This window comes from Phyllostomus discolor, chromosome 5 (genome assembly GCF_004126475.2).
Source record: "Phyllostomus discolor isolate MPI-MPIP mPhyDis1 chromosome 5, mPhyDis1.pri.v3, whole genome shotgun sequence".
NCBI classification, from domain to species: domain Eukaryota; kingdom Metazoa; phylum Chordata; class Mammalia; order Chiroptera; family Phyllostomidae; genus Phyllostomus; species Phyllostomus discolor.
The window spans coordinates 108,072,056-108,089,653 of NC_040907.2; the positions used below are offsets into that span (position 1 = coordinate 108,072,056).

At 45.7% G+C, this 17,598-nt stretch overlaps 1 protein-coding gene across 1 annotated transcript in view; it reads right to left on the reverse strand.

Moving 5' to 3' along the window:
• Window positions 1-261: 261 nt before the first annotated feature.
• WDFY4 (WDFY family member 4) overlaps window positions 262-17,598 on the reverse strand; it is a 324,491-nt gene continuing 307,154 nt past the window's right edge. Inside the window, 9 exon segments of the mRNA XM_028512450.2 lie at window positions 262-618; window positions 1,348-1,459; window positions 5,030-5,114; window positions 6,640-6,822; window positions 8,783-8,962; window positions 12,630-12,788; window positions 13,023-13,207; window positions 14,224-14,371; window positions 17,176-17,388. Of these exon segments, the coding sequence (XP_028368251.1) occupies window positions 552-618; window positions 1,348-1,459; window positions 5,030-5,114; window positions 6,640-6,822; window positions 8,783-8,962; window positions 12,630-12,788; window positions 13,023-13,207; window positions 14,224-14,371; window positions 17,176-17,388 (1,332 nt within the window). The 3' untranslated portion in view covers window positions 262-551.

Sequence of the window (17,598 nt, forward strand, 5' to 3'; positions counted from 1 at the left end):
GCATGGCAGGCAAGACCACCCTGGAGGAGCCAAATTCCAAGGAATTTGGAATTTGGAGGAGCTAAATTCCAAGGGTTGAAGAATGCTGAAGAAAGGTAATACTTCCCTGGGGCCTTCCTGCCTATATCAAAATAGAGATGTAAATACCTGAGTGGAAAAGGGTGGCAACTTTAAACTCAAGAGCTCTTTATACTGGAAAATAGTTGTTTTAATAAAATAAAGACAATACAGTATTTCCCCTTAGTTTCCAGTAAGCGATACTTTTTTTTTCAGTGCAATAAGCTCTTTGGAAAAGTGAGAACTATGTGATTTGGTGTGCAGGTGGCATCCAAGAATCTGGGCTTCCAGTGTACTGCCCCCAGGGACCCCAAAACAAGCTTTCATTTGTTTGTAAAAGCGCATCCTTGTGCCATCCAAGGCCATAGTCCCACCAGCCCTTCCTCAGTGGCCATGTGGAGTGGAAATCCTGAGGTTTTCCTTGTGCCCAGGCACTGCGTCATCCTAGCAGCTGCCATGGCTGCCAGGCCAGGGCCAGCACCATCTCCGTCTTCCTATCCTTCTGCAGACCAGCAGAATATTCTCCCCTTCTCATCACCTACAAGGAGTTTGGTCTGGTTTCTGAGGAAGAAAAAGAATAGGCAGGAGTGTTAGATTCAAGACTGTGGTCCCGCTCATCCCAGTGAGCAATCAGGAAATTGCCAATATGGAAGTTTCAGTCAGGGACACCTGGAGCCTGCACCTAGCCTCCACTTGAGGCAGGGGAGGGAGCAGGAAGACTGGAGAATCTTTTGACTCTGTAGGGTAAGGGGAGTTATGTTTGAACTAAGAGGGTTGTGGCTCCCAAAGCACTGGGGGATTATCCGCGAAGCTGGGGCCCCAGGAAGCAGAAGGAAGCCCTGGCTTTTTCTTTCCAATACTTCTAGCTGCCTTCTGTCCTGTCCTGTGAGAGGTGTGGCCAGGACCCTGTGGTGCATCTGACATTAGCTGTTCTACATTTGTTTGGAGCCCTTGAAAGGCATTTTCTGCAATATAGGATAACTATCACCTCAAATATTACAATTGGCAGTGGCCGTCAGGAAAAAGTTCCTCTTTAGGAAAGCAATATAATCTTTGGATTTTTTTTATGAATTCATGGATATTCAATGAGAGAGGGCAGAAACATTGTTAAGAAACAATTCCTACGGCCATACATGGCCACATGGCCTGAATCCTGTGCATGACAGGCCCACCCGAACCACTGTCCTGAGGTTGTTTCTCAGGACCAGGCTCCTGAGCAGAGACACAGACTTTCTCAGGGTGGCCACAGCACCCTCTGCGGGAGGACTCAAGGAGCCAAGCTGTGGTTACCTGGACATGGCCAGAGCTGTTACTGCAATGCTGGTCTTGCTGGGCTTTCCTGTCAAAGCAACACTGATGTCCAGCTCTCTGCACAGGGCAAGATTCTTCTCCCACCTGTGGCCTGTGGGGATCGAGTGAGAATGTAGTTAGAAAACCCAAGTGGCTTCACACACATGCATGTGTACATCCACACAGAGGGCCACAAACACATACACACATATTTATATTTGTGGTCAGCAACTTGTTAAATTGAGGGAGGAAATATACTTAATCTTGGCCTGTGCTGTTGCAAAAAGGGCCGTCCCAATTTAATTTGCAGGCTGTGATAGTTACATGTGCTGACGCGCTGCGGTATCCATTGTGTACCAAATTGGATTTGTGTATTATTGCTTTCTAAATTGCATGCCTAGTTCAGCAAAATTGTTCATCAGTGTTTACTGGCTTTATGCTTAATAACATGCCCCACAATACCTTGCTGTCGGGAGGTAATGTAGCCCATAATTGCCTAGTGAAAATAAATTACATAAAGTTGGCTTTATCAATTTATCCAAATCCTCTCACGCCACAGCCAATAATTAAATGCTGAGAATGTTTTTTCAAAAATATAACTCAATGATTGTTACTTTACTCATTTTAATGGCCACATTTGGGGGCAGACAGTAATGCCTTCAATGTGGAGGGTGAAAAGGTGAGACATGAGCTGGGTCTATCCCTGTGAAGTCACTCTGCAGGAGTCAGGGAGAGAATGATGCAGCTGCCCCAGCTGTCCCCAGTCAGGGGCTGAAGGTGGCTCCTTGTGCATGCAGACAGGCCTGTGCGCCAGGAAATGCATGTACCCTGTTTGTGTTTGTGGAAAAGTCCAAGCAACCAGCTTTCCCCAAGCACTTTTTATAAGCCAGATTGAATAAAAATCTATTAAATAAATTGTGCTCAACTGGGTTGGTCCTGCTGCCAATAAAAAAGAAATGAATTCCAGACAGAAGTTAGATTACATGTGCACACACACACGCAGTGCCTTTAATATCTTCAAGGATCTCCTTTTTTTTTTGCCCCTTTTGACATTTGAGGAATATAGTAATATCCACAACAGGGGAACACATATGCAAATATCCAGTACTGGTCCTTTCCAACAAAATAGTTTTGAACAATGCTATGAGAAAAACAAGACCTCCATTGGCTTAGGTTTGTAGATTTGCACATGGGTTTGCTAACTCTAAATTGTGGCTCAGCCTGATTTTTATGACTATCTCTGTGGCCTCCTGTCATTTTATCCTAATTCTCCTGTGAACTGTAACCACACCCTGGCACTTAAATCTATGGGGAAGTGGTGACCCTAGGTCAGAACAAACAACAAGAAAAGGACATGGACCCGCTGGCCTGAAGCCAGCTTGTAAGTTCCCTAATGTCATCAGCTGGTATATTAGGGGAACAGTTTCTTAGAGATCTGAGAAAATGACAGTAATTACCTACATTTTGTTGAGTATATTCTTGTTTATGTCTATAATTTTTTGTGTCTTCCTCTCTGTACAAGTTAGGATACACAAAAAATACTTCCATTTGACAGAGAATAAAATTGTGTGCCAGAGAAAGCTAGGTCTAGGACCTACTTTCCTGTTTCTCATCTCTAGTCCTCTTTACCAATAAACACAGCCTCACCCCAACTCTTGATCCTGAATAGAAACCTATGAATCTACCAGCACTACCAGAACCAATGTAGTGTCTCTGAGGTGCTCTTTGTTCATCTGCCCTTCCATGTATCCACCAACTCATCCAGCCAGCATTCTTGCCCAGACATCCATTTATCAACCATCAGCTGAGCTTAGCTTACTGGACCTTGATAGCTTCAGAAGGGGACAGTAGAGCTCTAGACTAGAGTGGCATGCTCTCATCCAGGTATACCACAGAGCTGCTTCCTAAGCAGTCTAGAGAAGAAGAACCCTGTGCTTTATCTCTTCCAAATAGATGGGAATAGGGGAGGATGTTTGCTGCCTGCTCTCTAAAGAAGAGCTGTGAGTTCCTTGCCTAAGCCTCACCTGTCTTTTGTGAGATAGGCTGATTCCTTGTGGCCCTGAAGGGCCTTAGAGATACTAGGACTAGTGAACTGAATGTAATTGTAAATCTTTTTGAGGTCACTACTCTAGGTCAGCCCAGATTGTTGATGAGGGCTCCCAGATGGTATTATTTTGAAGCAAATTATTCCCATGTATAGCCTAGAACCTAGTAGCTGAGTAGCTGTGAGCTTGTATGAATAAAGATCCATAAATCTATGACTAAATTAATCAAGGAAGTATGGAGTACATTTTAGAAATAAACTAACTGAATATGGCTACTCTTTTCCAAAGGCAATCCTCAGCAATCTGGAAAATTCTCTCCTGTGGTTAATTATGGGTCTGGGGATGTAGAACAAACCAGCAGGCCTCATAACAACAGAATTCTCACTTCCTAGTAGAATGTCTCCTTCCATCAAAGGCACCAAGAAAGATGTCTCTGTTCTAGGCCAGAACCTTTGATGAACACAGTACTAGGAAAGGCAGGTTTCATTGGAGTAGGTGGTGATGGGGCCACTGGGAGATGAGAAAAGGAGGTGATGGCTGTGACAGGTCTGGTGGTGGTGGTGATGGTGGTTACATGGTAGTCACTACCTATGTTGATATTAACTTGCAGAGGTCACATCTGCTCTGGTGGCAGCACAAGTGAGAATGATAGTAATCATATGCTTCTGGGTAACTTTGGGCAAGTTACTGAATCCCTCTGTGCCTTAGTTTCCTTCTCTCTCATATGGCTGCTATAGTAATATCTACCTCATAGGGCTGCCATGAGAAGTGAGAGAATGCATGGCAAGTGTACACAGTGGAATTGCTCATGGTCAGCTCTCACCCTCACAGCTTTGTAATGATGGTGACAACAGAGCCAGTGGTCATGAAAGCAGAAGGTAAAGCAGATTTTCTTACTTCGGTCACCTCTCCCACAACTCAAAGAGGGCTCTCCTCCAGAAGAGTGGTTCTCTCACTTTGGTGCACTTTGGGAACTTGATAGACACAGAAAGTCTAACAATTCCAATCTTTTCCCAGGAGTTGGGTTGAGAACAGAACCCAGATCTACATCTTAATAAACCTCCTGGGTGATGCTGATGCAGACAACCCTGGAGCCAAGTTGAGGAATTTGTCATGGGGAGTTTGTTGGGTTGAGCCAGAATTAAAAGGGCAGGCTGGGGCCTATGGAACCACTTCCTCTCCCTATGGTTAAGACAAGGCCCCTCCCTGCTCCTGTCTGTAGCCTCGCTCTCCAGACAAGTAGCCAGCTGGACCTAGGCCCTGGGCGGGGAGTTTGACATTAAAGAGTCCTCCAGGCAGATGGAAATCATCAGATTAAGCTCTGCAAGTTGTGTCCCTCTCCTGATGCTCAGGAGGCCCTGGCAACTCCCACCACCACTGTTCACATATCCAAGCAGCACCCCAGAGCTCACTGGTCCCTGCAAGATGAGGTAGGAACTCAACAGAGCTTCTACATGTAGCTTTACTTTCCACCAGCATCTCAAGATAAACTGTGTTTCTGTCTCCCCAGCCCTTGGCAATGGCTTCCCTGGGCTGTGAAAGCCTGGGTGGAGCCACAGCCCTCAGGCTGAGTGGGGAGACATGGAGGCTTGAGCAAGGCAAAGGTACCTTGCATGTACCCCTAGCAGGGCAGTTACCTCTCAGGCTGGCAGGCTGAGCCGAGGGCTCCTGTGGGGCTACCAGCCCAGGAACAGACATCTTCACATCCTCAGTCTTCCAAATCTGCCCAGAAAACAAATAACACCATGGGCTGGTGAAATGATCCTGTCTGCAGGCCCAGGGCCCATCCCATTCTTTCATACCTGGGGTACCTCCAGGGAAGGGGCACCTTTTCACCTCTGATTGTAATGGATTATTGGGAAAAAGGTACTTGGGCTCCAGCTTCCATGTGCAAAGGGTTAGCCAAATACAGTTGAAGCTTGAACAAGTTTACTCTCCATCCCATGTGCATAGTACATCTTCCCCCAACCCTTTACCTGCTGGGATGAGACTCGGCAGCCAGTTTATTATCATTTTACATAGCTAATGTCATCTCGTCCCTCTGCCACCATCTCTGGAGGCCTCCTTCACCACTCAGTTGCTGGGCCTCCCTGTCCTCTGTATCTGGCCCTTAGTCCCAAAGCATAGTGCCTGGCCTTTACTCCCTCAGGCTGACCACACATGGCTTCTCATTTTGCTGAGTCTGGACTTTCTGTTGCTTAAGGACAAGGACCATTCCGTTTAAATGCTGCTGGGCCATACCAAGAGCTCAGTCACCAAGCTGAATGAGTGGTGGACCCATGGAAGAAATGCACTTCATGCTCAACCAGCCAGGCTCCTCTGATTGACCCATGGTGTGGACCATACCCCACTTCACATTTCCAGCCAGCTCAGGATACCCTGCTCTCTGCAGAGATTCTGTGCTCCTCACAGCCCACAGATGGGGTCCTGTAGAGAGACTTCTCAGGGGACCCTCCTCAGCCTTATTTCCTGTTCATGCACACTAGCCCCTCAGCCAGCATGGCCTTCTCCATATTCTCTGAATTTTCCTTATCCTCAGAAATTGGTTGAAATGCCACCTTCTCTGATGCCTCTGTTGAAGATAAGTCCATTCTCCTGTTGGTATGTCCACCATGTTATCCATTCTGTTTCTTGAAGCATCATCTCCATGATTACTCTGAGACTGAGGGTGGAGGGCCTTGAAGGGCAAGGCCAGGTTGACACACAGCAAGCTCTCAAAAATGCTTGTAGAATTCAATGGGAATTTTGTTGAATATCTTGTAGTATTTGATTAATATGTCCTTTTACAAACTGTTAAATTCAATGGAGAGTTTTTTGAGTAAGCCTCTTAGTAGTTTATATCTTTACTCATTCCTTCATCTTTCCTGTCAGTCTCAGAAAAATCACCTATATATTTTTTTCCCATCCAGTTCTTTCCACCTCAGTATTTCTCTTTCTCTCTCAGTTTCTTGATGGTCTCCCTCTCTCTATATATATATATTTACTATATATAGTTTCTTGATGATCTCCTTCTCTCTATATAACATATATATAACATATATATATAATATATATTATATGTATAATTTTAAAATTTATTTAACTGTTGGCCTGGGAAGAGCCTTGTCCTTGCTCTCACTTGCTATAGGGACCTGGTCCAGAATGGTCTCAAATGCAGCTGCAGATTCAGACCTTTGGAGGAAGCAAGCAGAATAAAGATGAACACATTTCTTTTATGATGCCCTCATTCTGCCCAGGCCACACCTACCCGGACTATGCCATCTCGACTTCCAGTGATGATGACATGGCTTGAGTCCCATGCTGGCCCCTCCATCATGCAGCAGCAGGTTATGGCTCCTTCTGGGCCCCAGGCTGTGGTGATGTTGGCCAGTGGCTGTCCATTGACATTCCACAGGGACAAATGGGCTCCAGCACAGGAGACAATGGTGCCCTGCAGCAGTGAGATTTGGCATCACACCATGCTGGATTACTGCCTGCCCATCATGCACTTGCTTAGCTGCTCAGTTTGTACACCCAACCACCCTCACCCTGCCATCCTTTGAAGACTAATCAAGAGACTCCCAGACCTGCTAACATTTACTTTTTCCCAGCTGCCTCACAGGCTTGCTCTGCTTCCCCATAACTATAAATTCCTAACTTTTCACATCCTGTAACCACATGTTTGGGTACTGCCTTGCCTGCACCACTGACTGGCTCACCCTTTGGACTCCTCTCACAACTCTCTCCCTGGCAGTGTCCACCTCTGGCTCTGTACACAGGGCTTACACCTGGTGGGCCATCCCTGTTCCCAAGAAGTTTTGGACATTATCTGAGATAAAGCAGAATACAGATGTTCAAATGACTGCATGTGGCCCATAAAATTGAACAATATCTCCCTAGTGAGAATTTCTGAAGAGAAATTTTCTTACTGCAGCTTCTAAAACGTTTCTATCCAGAATGTTTTCTCTTCAAGTGCTTTTCTACTTTGTGTCCAGTACAGCAGTCACAGGTGCTCAAAGAATCATGTCTTTAAGCCTTGCATTATTATCCACAGAAGGGATTCAGACAGCTCTGTGACCTCCAAAGCCTCCCTGAGCTGGGCTCTATCATGTCCCTGTCTCGGTGGTTTGCTATGCTCTTCCTGAGGCCAAAGACCTTGTCTGCCCAGCATTGAGCAGTAGGACCAGCAGGTAATTAGTAGGCTCCTAGAGAAGTTCAATAATTTGCTCTGATAAGTCTTCTCTGATGTCTGGTACATCACTCATTATGGGTTTTGTCACTCATCACAGATCAGGGCTGGCTCCTTCCCAATACATCTACCCATTCAGCTACTTACCCAGTATCCTTCCATCCCTTTATCCATCCATTCCATCCATCCATCCATCCATCCACTTGTCTATCCATTCATCCCCCATTCATCCATTCATTTATCTATCCTCCATCTGCCCATGTAACATTCATTTTGGATTCAAGCCTACCTGGGACATCATTTTTAGCCAAAGTTGGACCAGAAATCTCCTTTATCTCCCCTACCCTATGTTCCCCTTTCCTACTGTATTCATGTCCTAGGGCCCTGGGGTTTTCTATAGCAGATGTAGAGCCTCTATATTTTCAGGGAACACTATACCCTATGACAGGGGTGTCAAGCTCATTTTCACTGAGACCCATATCAGCCTCACAGTTGCTTTCAAAGGGCCAAATGTAATTTCAACTCCTTAACAGGTAAGGAGTAGTTACATTTATATAGTCCTAAAATTATTTTGGCCCTTTGAAGGCAACTGCGAGGCTGATGTGGCCCCAGTAAAAACAAGTTTGACACCCCTGCCCCCTATGATGTGGATTTTAGCTTGGGAGAAACTCCCCACTGAGATTTACATATGTATTTATCTAACTTTCTCTCCCTCTCTCTCTCTCTCTCTCTCTCTCTCTCTCTCTCACACACACACACACACACACACACACACAACTCTTGATAGGCTTTTCTTTGGTGGCCAGCATAGAGAGACAGGCATAAGCCCTTCCTGCCATGGAGACCAGAGGCACCAGCTGAGTCAACACTGATTTACAGTCAACAAGCTGAATTAGTTAAGCCCAGTGGATCCCTCACCAAAGCCAACTTCTTGCCCCAACTTCCTGATACCCATGCCAGAACAGAAACTTCCCACTGCCCTCACTGTGCCAAGGGAGAAAAATAAGAAAGCAAAAAGTTAACTCTAGACCCAGATGCTGCATGTGTTAATGACTCCATATCTGCCTGTGTAGAGAATGCTCTACACATTTGGGGCCCTATCAGCATGCTGGGGTCAGCATTTCTCTGCCCCTGAATTTTCTCTAGGGGAAGCATCTACCATGCAAGTACCCAGGCTCACAGAAATGTCAAGGTCATAGACATTATGAAAGAGGGGCCTCACTGAGATGTCACTGATGGCCATGGCAGATATGCCCTCCTGGTGGGCAGGCAGGCGAGCCACATGAGTGAGGTGGTCTAGGTCCCACAGGATGCAGGTGCAATCTTGGGAGCCACTCACAAGGATGCTGAAGGTGACTGATGCTGCCAGGCATGTGACAGCCTGTGTGTGTCCATACAATGCCTAGAGACACAAGGCAGAACCACAGATTATGAAAGGGACCAGCAATCCAGCTACTTGGTGAGATACTCCACCCTCCCTTTTACTGTTGGGACCCAATGAGGAAACAGACTTGGAATGATTCAGTGATTCCAAAGTCTGTAGGATGTGTGTGCCTGTGTGTGTCTATGTGTCTATGGCAGCCCCCTCAGTTCTATCCATCTCCAGCATTGAAGTCCAGCTGGGAAAACTGGTATCCTTTTATCATAACTCAAGCAGACACCGGCAGCACCCTTATGCTCTGTATTGCCTATGTTTGTCTCTCATCCTGAAGCAGCATGTGCTACTATTAATACACAAGGGTGCTGATTTACAATGTGTGCATTCCAAACAGCAGCATAAACATCACTTGTGAACTTCTTAGAAATGCAAATTCTTGGATCTTAACCCAGATCCACTGAATTAAAAACTCTGGGGGTGGAACCCCGAAACTCAGGTTTTCACAAACCTTCTGGAGAATTTTCACACACATTCAAATTTGCATGGAAAAAAAAAGGGACCTCAGAAATGCATGCAACCCTGGAAACTAAATTTGAAAGAAAGCAGGGAATTCAGGTCATAGTTAAAACGATATAACTTTTCAAGTCCAATGAATCCAGGTTCATAGCCAGTCTGGCCATGTGGCAGTGGGTGACTCAGGGCCTCAGCCTCAGCTCCTCAGGTTGGCCTGACTGTGCAGGTCTTGCACATGAATGGTTTGTGTCTATATCAGGCCAGAGAGCTTGTTTCCTAAGAGCTTGTTCCTGGGGGGTTGGGAACTGCCACTGGTAATGATGTGTTTGCTGCCAGAACTGTCTTGGAGGTTCCTGGTAAGCCTGATGTGAACCACTTTTCACACATATGCTTTCTGCCCTCTGAAATCAGACAGAGAAGTGTAGAGGTGGCCGTTTTAAATGTGGTAAACCTCCATCTTCTGCACAGACCACCTCTCATTCACTTGGGTCAAAACTGTCACTTTGCCTGGCCACAGCAATTATAAGTTCTGCCTCAGATTTCTGTTTGTCCTCAGTGGAACCTAACATGGCACCAACCAGATGGTACTGGCAAGGTTCTGGTCATAACCCACAGAAGAACATTTTGGTCATCTTGGGAACATGGAAACTGTCTAGATGAATAGAAGAAAGCAGAGGATTTGACAGGAGCTTTCTGGTTGTCTTTTCAGAACAAGTTAAGTATGGTGACTAAGTTCTAACCATAGGGGACAGTGACTCCAAAGAGTGAAGGCCAGGAGGCCCAGGAAGAGGGGCTGGGGATTCAGAGTGAGGAGCTCTGAGCCCGTTGTTTGTTAATAGAGCCGCATCTGCTGCTACCTGCAGGGAAGCTGCAGAGTGAAGGATCAGCCTGCATACATGGGCACCACCCACCTACACAAGGCTTGTTGCCTAAACTGAAGCACCAGGAGGCAGCCAGCACCACCCCATCTAGAAAGACCTGGGAGATCAGAGAAGGTGTACAGCAGTTTTAAATGTGTCCTCCATCAGTTCCTGTTGTTCCTCATAATAATACTTCTCTCCATGGTCAGTTAAAATAACTTCATTGTATCATCTTAGGAAGAACTAAAGTAGCAAAAATTAAATGAAATAAAAACCTCTTACAATAATTCTTCATGCTGGTACAATGAGGTAAGATGGGCCCTCCTAATTAAGGCCCTCCTAATTGGAGGCACCATAAATCTATAGAATCATTATAGAAAGCATTATGTCACTGCTCCCTAATTTTGCTTCTTAAAAATTTATTTTAAGGAAACAATCAGAAGCAAACAGCAATCTACATAGGGTGTTTGCTGTGGCACTATTCAAAATAGTTAAAGCTTGGTAACAATGGAATTGTTTAGTTTTAGAAGAAATAGTTTATAGAACTATGGCATATTGACATAAAACAATTGAAATGTAATTTTATGGAAATAAAATAATATGAAACAAATGAAATGTAAATTATAGAGACTGTAGAAAAGCGAAAATGATTTGACAGGCTGGGTGAAAATGAAATAAACACATGTACACAATGGTATCCACAGAATGGTATAAATGTGTATATCTGGGGTGATAGCATGCAATGATGAAAACTTTTATAGGGATTATAGAAAATTGTTCTACTTGGAAGTAAATTTGAAATTAGTCTTTAATGGTATAGTATCTTTTAAAATAAAACACTTTCAAAAACTGTTTATGAAACTATTTAATGAAGACTTCTCTGTTTATAACTTAGGGGCAGGCCCCCAATGCCCAGCAGCTGGTAGTCTGGGGGATCCCCAAGTCCATGTCAGCCTCTGTAGGCACATGATAAGGGATTTTATTTTGCCTAGGAAATAGGAACATGCAGGACTCCCATACCCTTTTCGCTTGTTTTAGAACAAGGAGAGGATGATAAATTACATTTTATGCTGTCAGTGCTGGGCTTGTACAGTGCATCTTCACTAGTGAACATGACCTTGGAGTAGGGGTGCAAGGGTTGCTTCCCTGGCTCCCAAGGTTGGTGATAGCTGGGAAAGGAGGACAGTCTACAGAACGATGAATGCACAGTGTATTCACTTAGGTCTGGAATAAAAACCCAGACCTCTGACATGGCAGTCGATAGAATGGAGAAACGTGAAAATGTAAAAGGGCAGAAGCTCTGAGATTGGCTTTGGGGGACTCCTCTGAGAGTCTAGGCAAGGCAGCCTGCACTTGACCTGCACAGCTGCCTCTTAGCAGGTGCTGCCACCTCTGCAGACTGATTAACTCCCTTGTGGTTACTATGTGCCCAGTGCATACCACACATGTGCTGGGATGGACTGGGAACACCCACAGAAACCCAGGATTAGTTCCAGTGAGACATGTTCAGTTTAGGAAATCTGGTCAGTAGTCTGTTTTGTATGATTAATTTTGTTTTTTGTTACTTTAGGGCTATATGGTTATTACAAAACAGATATAAAAAGTCATGGCATTTTAGAGTTGGAAGTGTCCCCTAGTGATATTCTTGGGCAGGTTCAACAGTACACAGGGAAAAAGCATGGGTTTAGAGTTAGACAAACCTAGATTAAAATGCAAACTTGATATTTCTGAGTGTCAGTTCTGAAAGTAGAATAATAATACCTGCTTTACAAAATAGATTAATGTGTGGAGCTTTCCGTAAACAGTGAATAGCATTCTGCTTATCACTAGGAGTAATGCTGTTTGTGAGGTGAGACCACCCCCCTGCCCACCTGCTTTGCTTTCCTGCCACCACCACTCTTGTCTTTCATTTCCTGATTCTGTGATTTTGGATGAGTCATTTAACTTCCTCACACCTAATTTTTCCCCTACTAGTAATGCAGAAATGACAACTGGTACCTACTTTACAGAGCTGTTGAGGGGGTGAAGTGAGGTTACCTACATAAACGTGCCCATGGCAAATGCTCAAACATGTTCTCTAATGCAAAGAAACCAGTCTCACTGGCACTGAGGTGTGGAGGCACCTACCCTGTGCACTTGCATAGGCATGAAACTGTGCCCTGATGACACAGAGCTATATGCCACCTTCTGTGCATCACTTCATTCTCTGCTTCTGAGGTCAGGAAGTTGGGGCCTGTGAGCACACTGTACCTGCCCAAGGTACACTTGTGCTATGTACTATACCTGCCCAAGCCACCACACCTGCCCAGGCACTGTACCTGCTTGAGGTGTAGGCCTCTTGGGCGGCCTTTGGCTGCATTGAGCTCCCATACACACACCACAGTGCTAGCCCCTGAGGTGATGATTGTTGTGGGGGATGGGCACACTGCACACAGACAGCGGCCCCAGGCAGCCAGGTTCTCAAATGTCATCAGGATCTGTGGAAGACAAATAGAATAGACTCCTTAGAATGAGTTTGGAGGCTCGGCCTACAAGTATCCTTGGCACAGTCACATGAACCCTCTTACCCCTGGGCTGGAAGCAGAGCTATGTGGAAGATGTGGGCCATGGGTGACTGTGCCTACTTTAGGCTCACCCATCTCCTGACCATCTCTGCCCTATCCAGAAGGAGGTTGAAACCTGCAGTTGCCCTGGTTCTCTGGCCTACTCACCTTGTCAGAGCCATAGTTCCCCAGGCAGCAGCTGAAGTCATCAAAGCCCCAGCTGAATGTCCTGTTCCAGAGAGGAGGCAGCAACATCTTGTTCTTCTCCACAGCCAGGATTGTCTTCTCAGTGGGGACAATATGGCCAATGGCACCTTTGGGGGACTCGGAGCCTAGAGAGAAAAGGTACATATCTGCCCCCTAGTTAGTATGGTGGGGCTCACAGTCAAAGGACAACATCCCCTTTAGCTGGGCCCAGAAAGGAGCCAAGAACAGGCAACCTGGACTCAGCAAAAAAGGAACCTGGGCAGGAATGACTGGCCAAGGCACCTCACCTTAAGGCCTTATTCAAGGGGCAATGTTAGATCCTGGCCCCTAGGAAGCCCCATGGCCCTGAGGCTATCCCTTGGTCCAAGGCTCTATCCCTAACTTAGCAAATACCTTCAGTGTGTGGCCATGTGGGTCTTCAGTGTCTCTTAAGAGATGATGATAAGGAAGCAGGGGACAAGGTTGTAGAGGCAGATGGCACAAAACCATGGGAGCCTTGGGAGGTTCTGTCCTTCCTGCCCTTCACAGGCACCATGTCTAACAGGGCTGGATGTGCCAAGGACACTGTTCTTGGACTTCAGAGCAAAAAACTACAACAAACTTGACTTTACACTGCTCAGAACCAGAATGTCCTATGCAATGGGATTTTCCAAATTCAGTGCACACCTCAGGGTGTCACAGATGTCAGAATTCACCCACCTACAGCTTCTCTAGGAAGTGACAGGGCTGGAACTCACACCCAGGCTATCTTCCCAAGGACACATACTCTTGTTAACTGGCTGCAGGCCCACCTAGGTACTCAGGAGAAGCAGAGACTTCAGGTATCAAGCACAGGAGGCTGCAGCCCTCCCTTGAGAAACCTGGGACTTCACCATTCAGCTTTGAAGGTAAGGACAGATGTATGTGTGCATGAAATGGAGAGAAAGAAAAATAAGAGAAAGAGAAATAGGGGGTTGTATATGTGTGTCTCAGATAGACACACAGGGTGTGATAAAATTCATCCTGGACACTGTCAGAGCAGAGGCCTTCCCAGATTCCTTCCAGGCCTAGATACACAGTTGGACCCCAAGCCCCTGCCAAAGTCTGTGCCCCTGAAGCTCCAGAGGAATCTGACGGGAAACTCTGGAGCAGAGAGCCAAACTAAACAGGGCCAGATACTCACCTTTGACTGTAACCTGGGAGGGTCGCAGTGACTGTAGGCTATAGAAAAAGGGCTGTGGGTGGCTGGGCAGGCTCAAAGGTGTGGAAACATCCTTTCCAGATGAAGGCTTCCCCGCAGCTGTCCTGGCTGGGTGGGGTTTAGTAAAGAGCTGGAAAGACAAGATGACAGGCATACATGCACAGACCCTCAGGGGCACACAGATAGGCAGACAGGCAGACAGTCAGAGGAGTTGTGTGCGTGCAAGTTGCAGCTGCCCTCTGCTCTGGGTGCTGCCTAGGCTGGGCTTGTTCCTGACCTGGGTGGACATAATCAGCATAAACAGAACCATCTGGTTAAACCCTTGGACGTCGAGATGAAAGGCTTGGGGATCAGAGAGGGGCAACTAGTTGCTCAAGGTCACAGTGTAGGATTGGCAGGCATTACTTTCCTGGCTGCCAAATTTGTCTTCTTAACCAAGCTGCTTGGGAAAAGCATGACCTCACTGAGGAGCCTCTGGTCCCCAGAACAGTTGTCTTTCATATTATGGGGTCAGAATGGCCCTCTCCTCATCCCAGATCAATGTCTTTCTTCATTCGCTGATACTGTTTCTCACATTTTCCCTTTCCTTATACACTTTCTGCAGCTGTGTCCATCTGATGCAGAATTCTTTAATAGCTTCTATTAAAGTATTTCAAAGAGCACAGGCAAACCCCATCAGAGGCCTTTCTTATTTTTATTTTTCATAGATCTCTATTGTCAAATTGTCCCTAATGCCAAACTTTTTGCATAACCAGGCAAAGGAGGAAGTGAAGTCTGTGCTGCCTGGCAGAATCCTTGCTGCTAGGCAATAGAGGGTGGGAGAGGCTAGCTCTAGTCCTCCATATTCCCTCACTTCATGACTGAGTTCCTGATAGGATGCTTTCCTTAGTCAGTGGGCGCATTCCTAGGTACCATAATGGAGGGGCTGAGGTGGGAGCTGGCCTCAGCTGGGCACTCAGGCAGAGGCAGGGCTCTGTGGGTAGCTGGGGGCCTCAGAACAGCCTTGGTTCAGTTACAGTCTTCTATTACATGCTGATTACCTAGTAAAGCTAGGTGGGTGGCAATAGAAACAGAAATCAGAGTGATGATCTTTACATGAGCATTAGGTAAAGAACATTCCCTTGCACAGCAGAATGACGATAGCACTGAGTAACCATCACACCTTTGGCAGGCACAACCTCTTGATGGAACGGTACACAGTACTACACCATTTTTAAAAAAGATTTTATTTATTTTACCTTTAGAGAAAGGGGAAGGGAAGGAGAAAGAGAGGGAGAGAAACATCAATGTATGGTTGCCTCTTGCATGCCCCCAACTGGGGACCTGGCCCACAACCGAGGCATGTGACCTGACTGGGAGTTGAACCGGCAACCCTTTGGTTTGCAGGCCAGCCCTCAATCACTGAGCCACACCAGCCAAGGGCTGAACCACTTTAACTTTGTCTTCAGGATGGGACCACTTGGAGAATTCTAATTCTGATAATTATTTATAAATATTTTTAACAGCTTACATGATATATCATTAAGTGAAATCAGAATCTAAAATTCTGTGTTCTCTATTATCACATGATGTGAAAATATTTTTCCTTATGAACAGGGTTGTGATTATATAACGCAGTACACAGATGGTAGTGACTACTGTTTTGAATCATTTACTTGCTTTATTTGTATTATTCTACCTTTAAAATGAAATAAATAAAACCATTAGGCTGCCCAAACTTCTTTCCTAAAATTCTCTCCTTTCTACCAAGCCTTCCCTGAGAAAACCCACATTCAAATGTGCCATCTATTCTTTAAGTCACCCTCAGGACTTGGACCTTCCATAGTCCCCTTATGACAGCTAAGTAAACACAAGCATGTCACCTAAGACCAGGCAGAAAAGATGTTACCAGTTTTGCATTAACTGAGTTGATCCTGTCCACTTCTCATGCAAGAAAGGCTGTTGCCTAGGATGGTCCTGGAATTGGCCGGTCTTATGCATTCATTTCTCAGTGTAACTCCTGATTGCCCAGGCTGGGACACCAGCTGGGGGGGTTATGCTTCTAAATGCAGATGGCTGTGCCACAGATAAAATTCCTCTACACTAAACTCAAGTTTGAGGATCAACAGAGCCAGAATCATTTAAGTAAATATTCAACTCTTCTGCACACCATTCATCAGAGTGTCAACATGAATGTATAGCCTCATATTGCTACATGACTATCCTGACAGGGAATGGAGCCAGCAATAGGCTCATGTGAGATCCCTGTGATTTCACCAGGGGCCCAAGGGGGGCAGAACTGAAGTGTTCTCCCATGGGGGCAGTATGACATGGATTTGCTGGTCAGCCAGATATGGCTGAAGCTCTACTTCTGTTCCCAGCTAATGATTCAATTGTGGGAAAATTATTTATTGAGCCTATTTGAGCCTCAGTTTCCTCATCTATAAAAGAGTAATTATTTTTACACAGAGCTTATGAGAGGATTCAATGAGGTAACCACACTAGTAACTAACATTTGTTGAGTGCTAATCATATTTCAGGTACTTTTGAGTACTTCATATCTTCACTCATTTGATCTTCACAACAACTCTAGAGGGTGGATATATATTAAGGATTACATCCTGTGGATTTATCATACTGTCATCAAGTACATCAGAGATGGATGTAGTCTTCATCATTATCATGAATAATGTCATTACTTTCATCAACACCTGATGATGACCGAGGGTTAGCTTTGATATTGAAGGTGCAGGCAGATGAACAGAGACCATTTTGCCTATTCAGTCCTCTCTCTTGCTCCCATCCTAGGGGCAAGTTCTCTCTCTCTCTCTCTGTCTCGCTCGCTCACTTTCACTCTCGCTCTTGCTCTCACTCTTGCTCTCGCTCTCTTTCCCCTGTCCCCACTCCAAGCTCATTTACTTGATAAAGGAAGACAAAGGATATGGCATACTGTACCTGTTTGGGAACCTGTCCAAAGTTGCTGACAAACCCCAAGATGGTGTTCCTGATCAGGGGGTCACTGATGCTGTTGAGGTCCATTTTGTCACCATAGAAGTAGGGGTGGAAGGTATTAACAGCCTCCACTGCTGCTGATCCTTGCTGCTTATACCCAAAAATGAGGTCTATCCAGTTGTGGAGGTTGGCACTGACGAAGTCACTTTCCAAAGCCTGGAACAAAAACCCAAAGAGCATGTAAAATGCAGGCTTCTCGGAGACTCACTGCACATATCAGGAAGGGCAAATGGTTCCTGACTCTGCACAGGGAATGAGTGATGTCTCCCTGGACTTGATGAGTTCTAAGTGGGCAGATGTGCAGGACACCCAAGGATACCCAGTTCCTGCCCTCAGCTAGTGGCAAAACAGATCTGACTGTTCCCA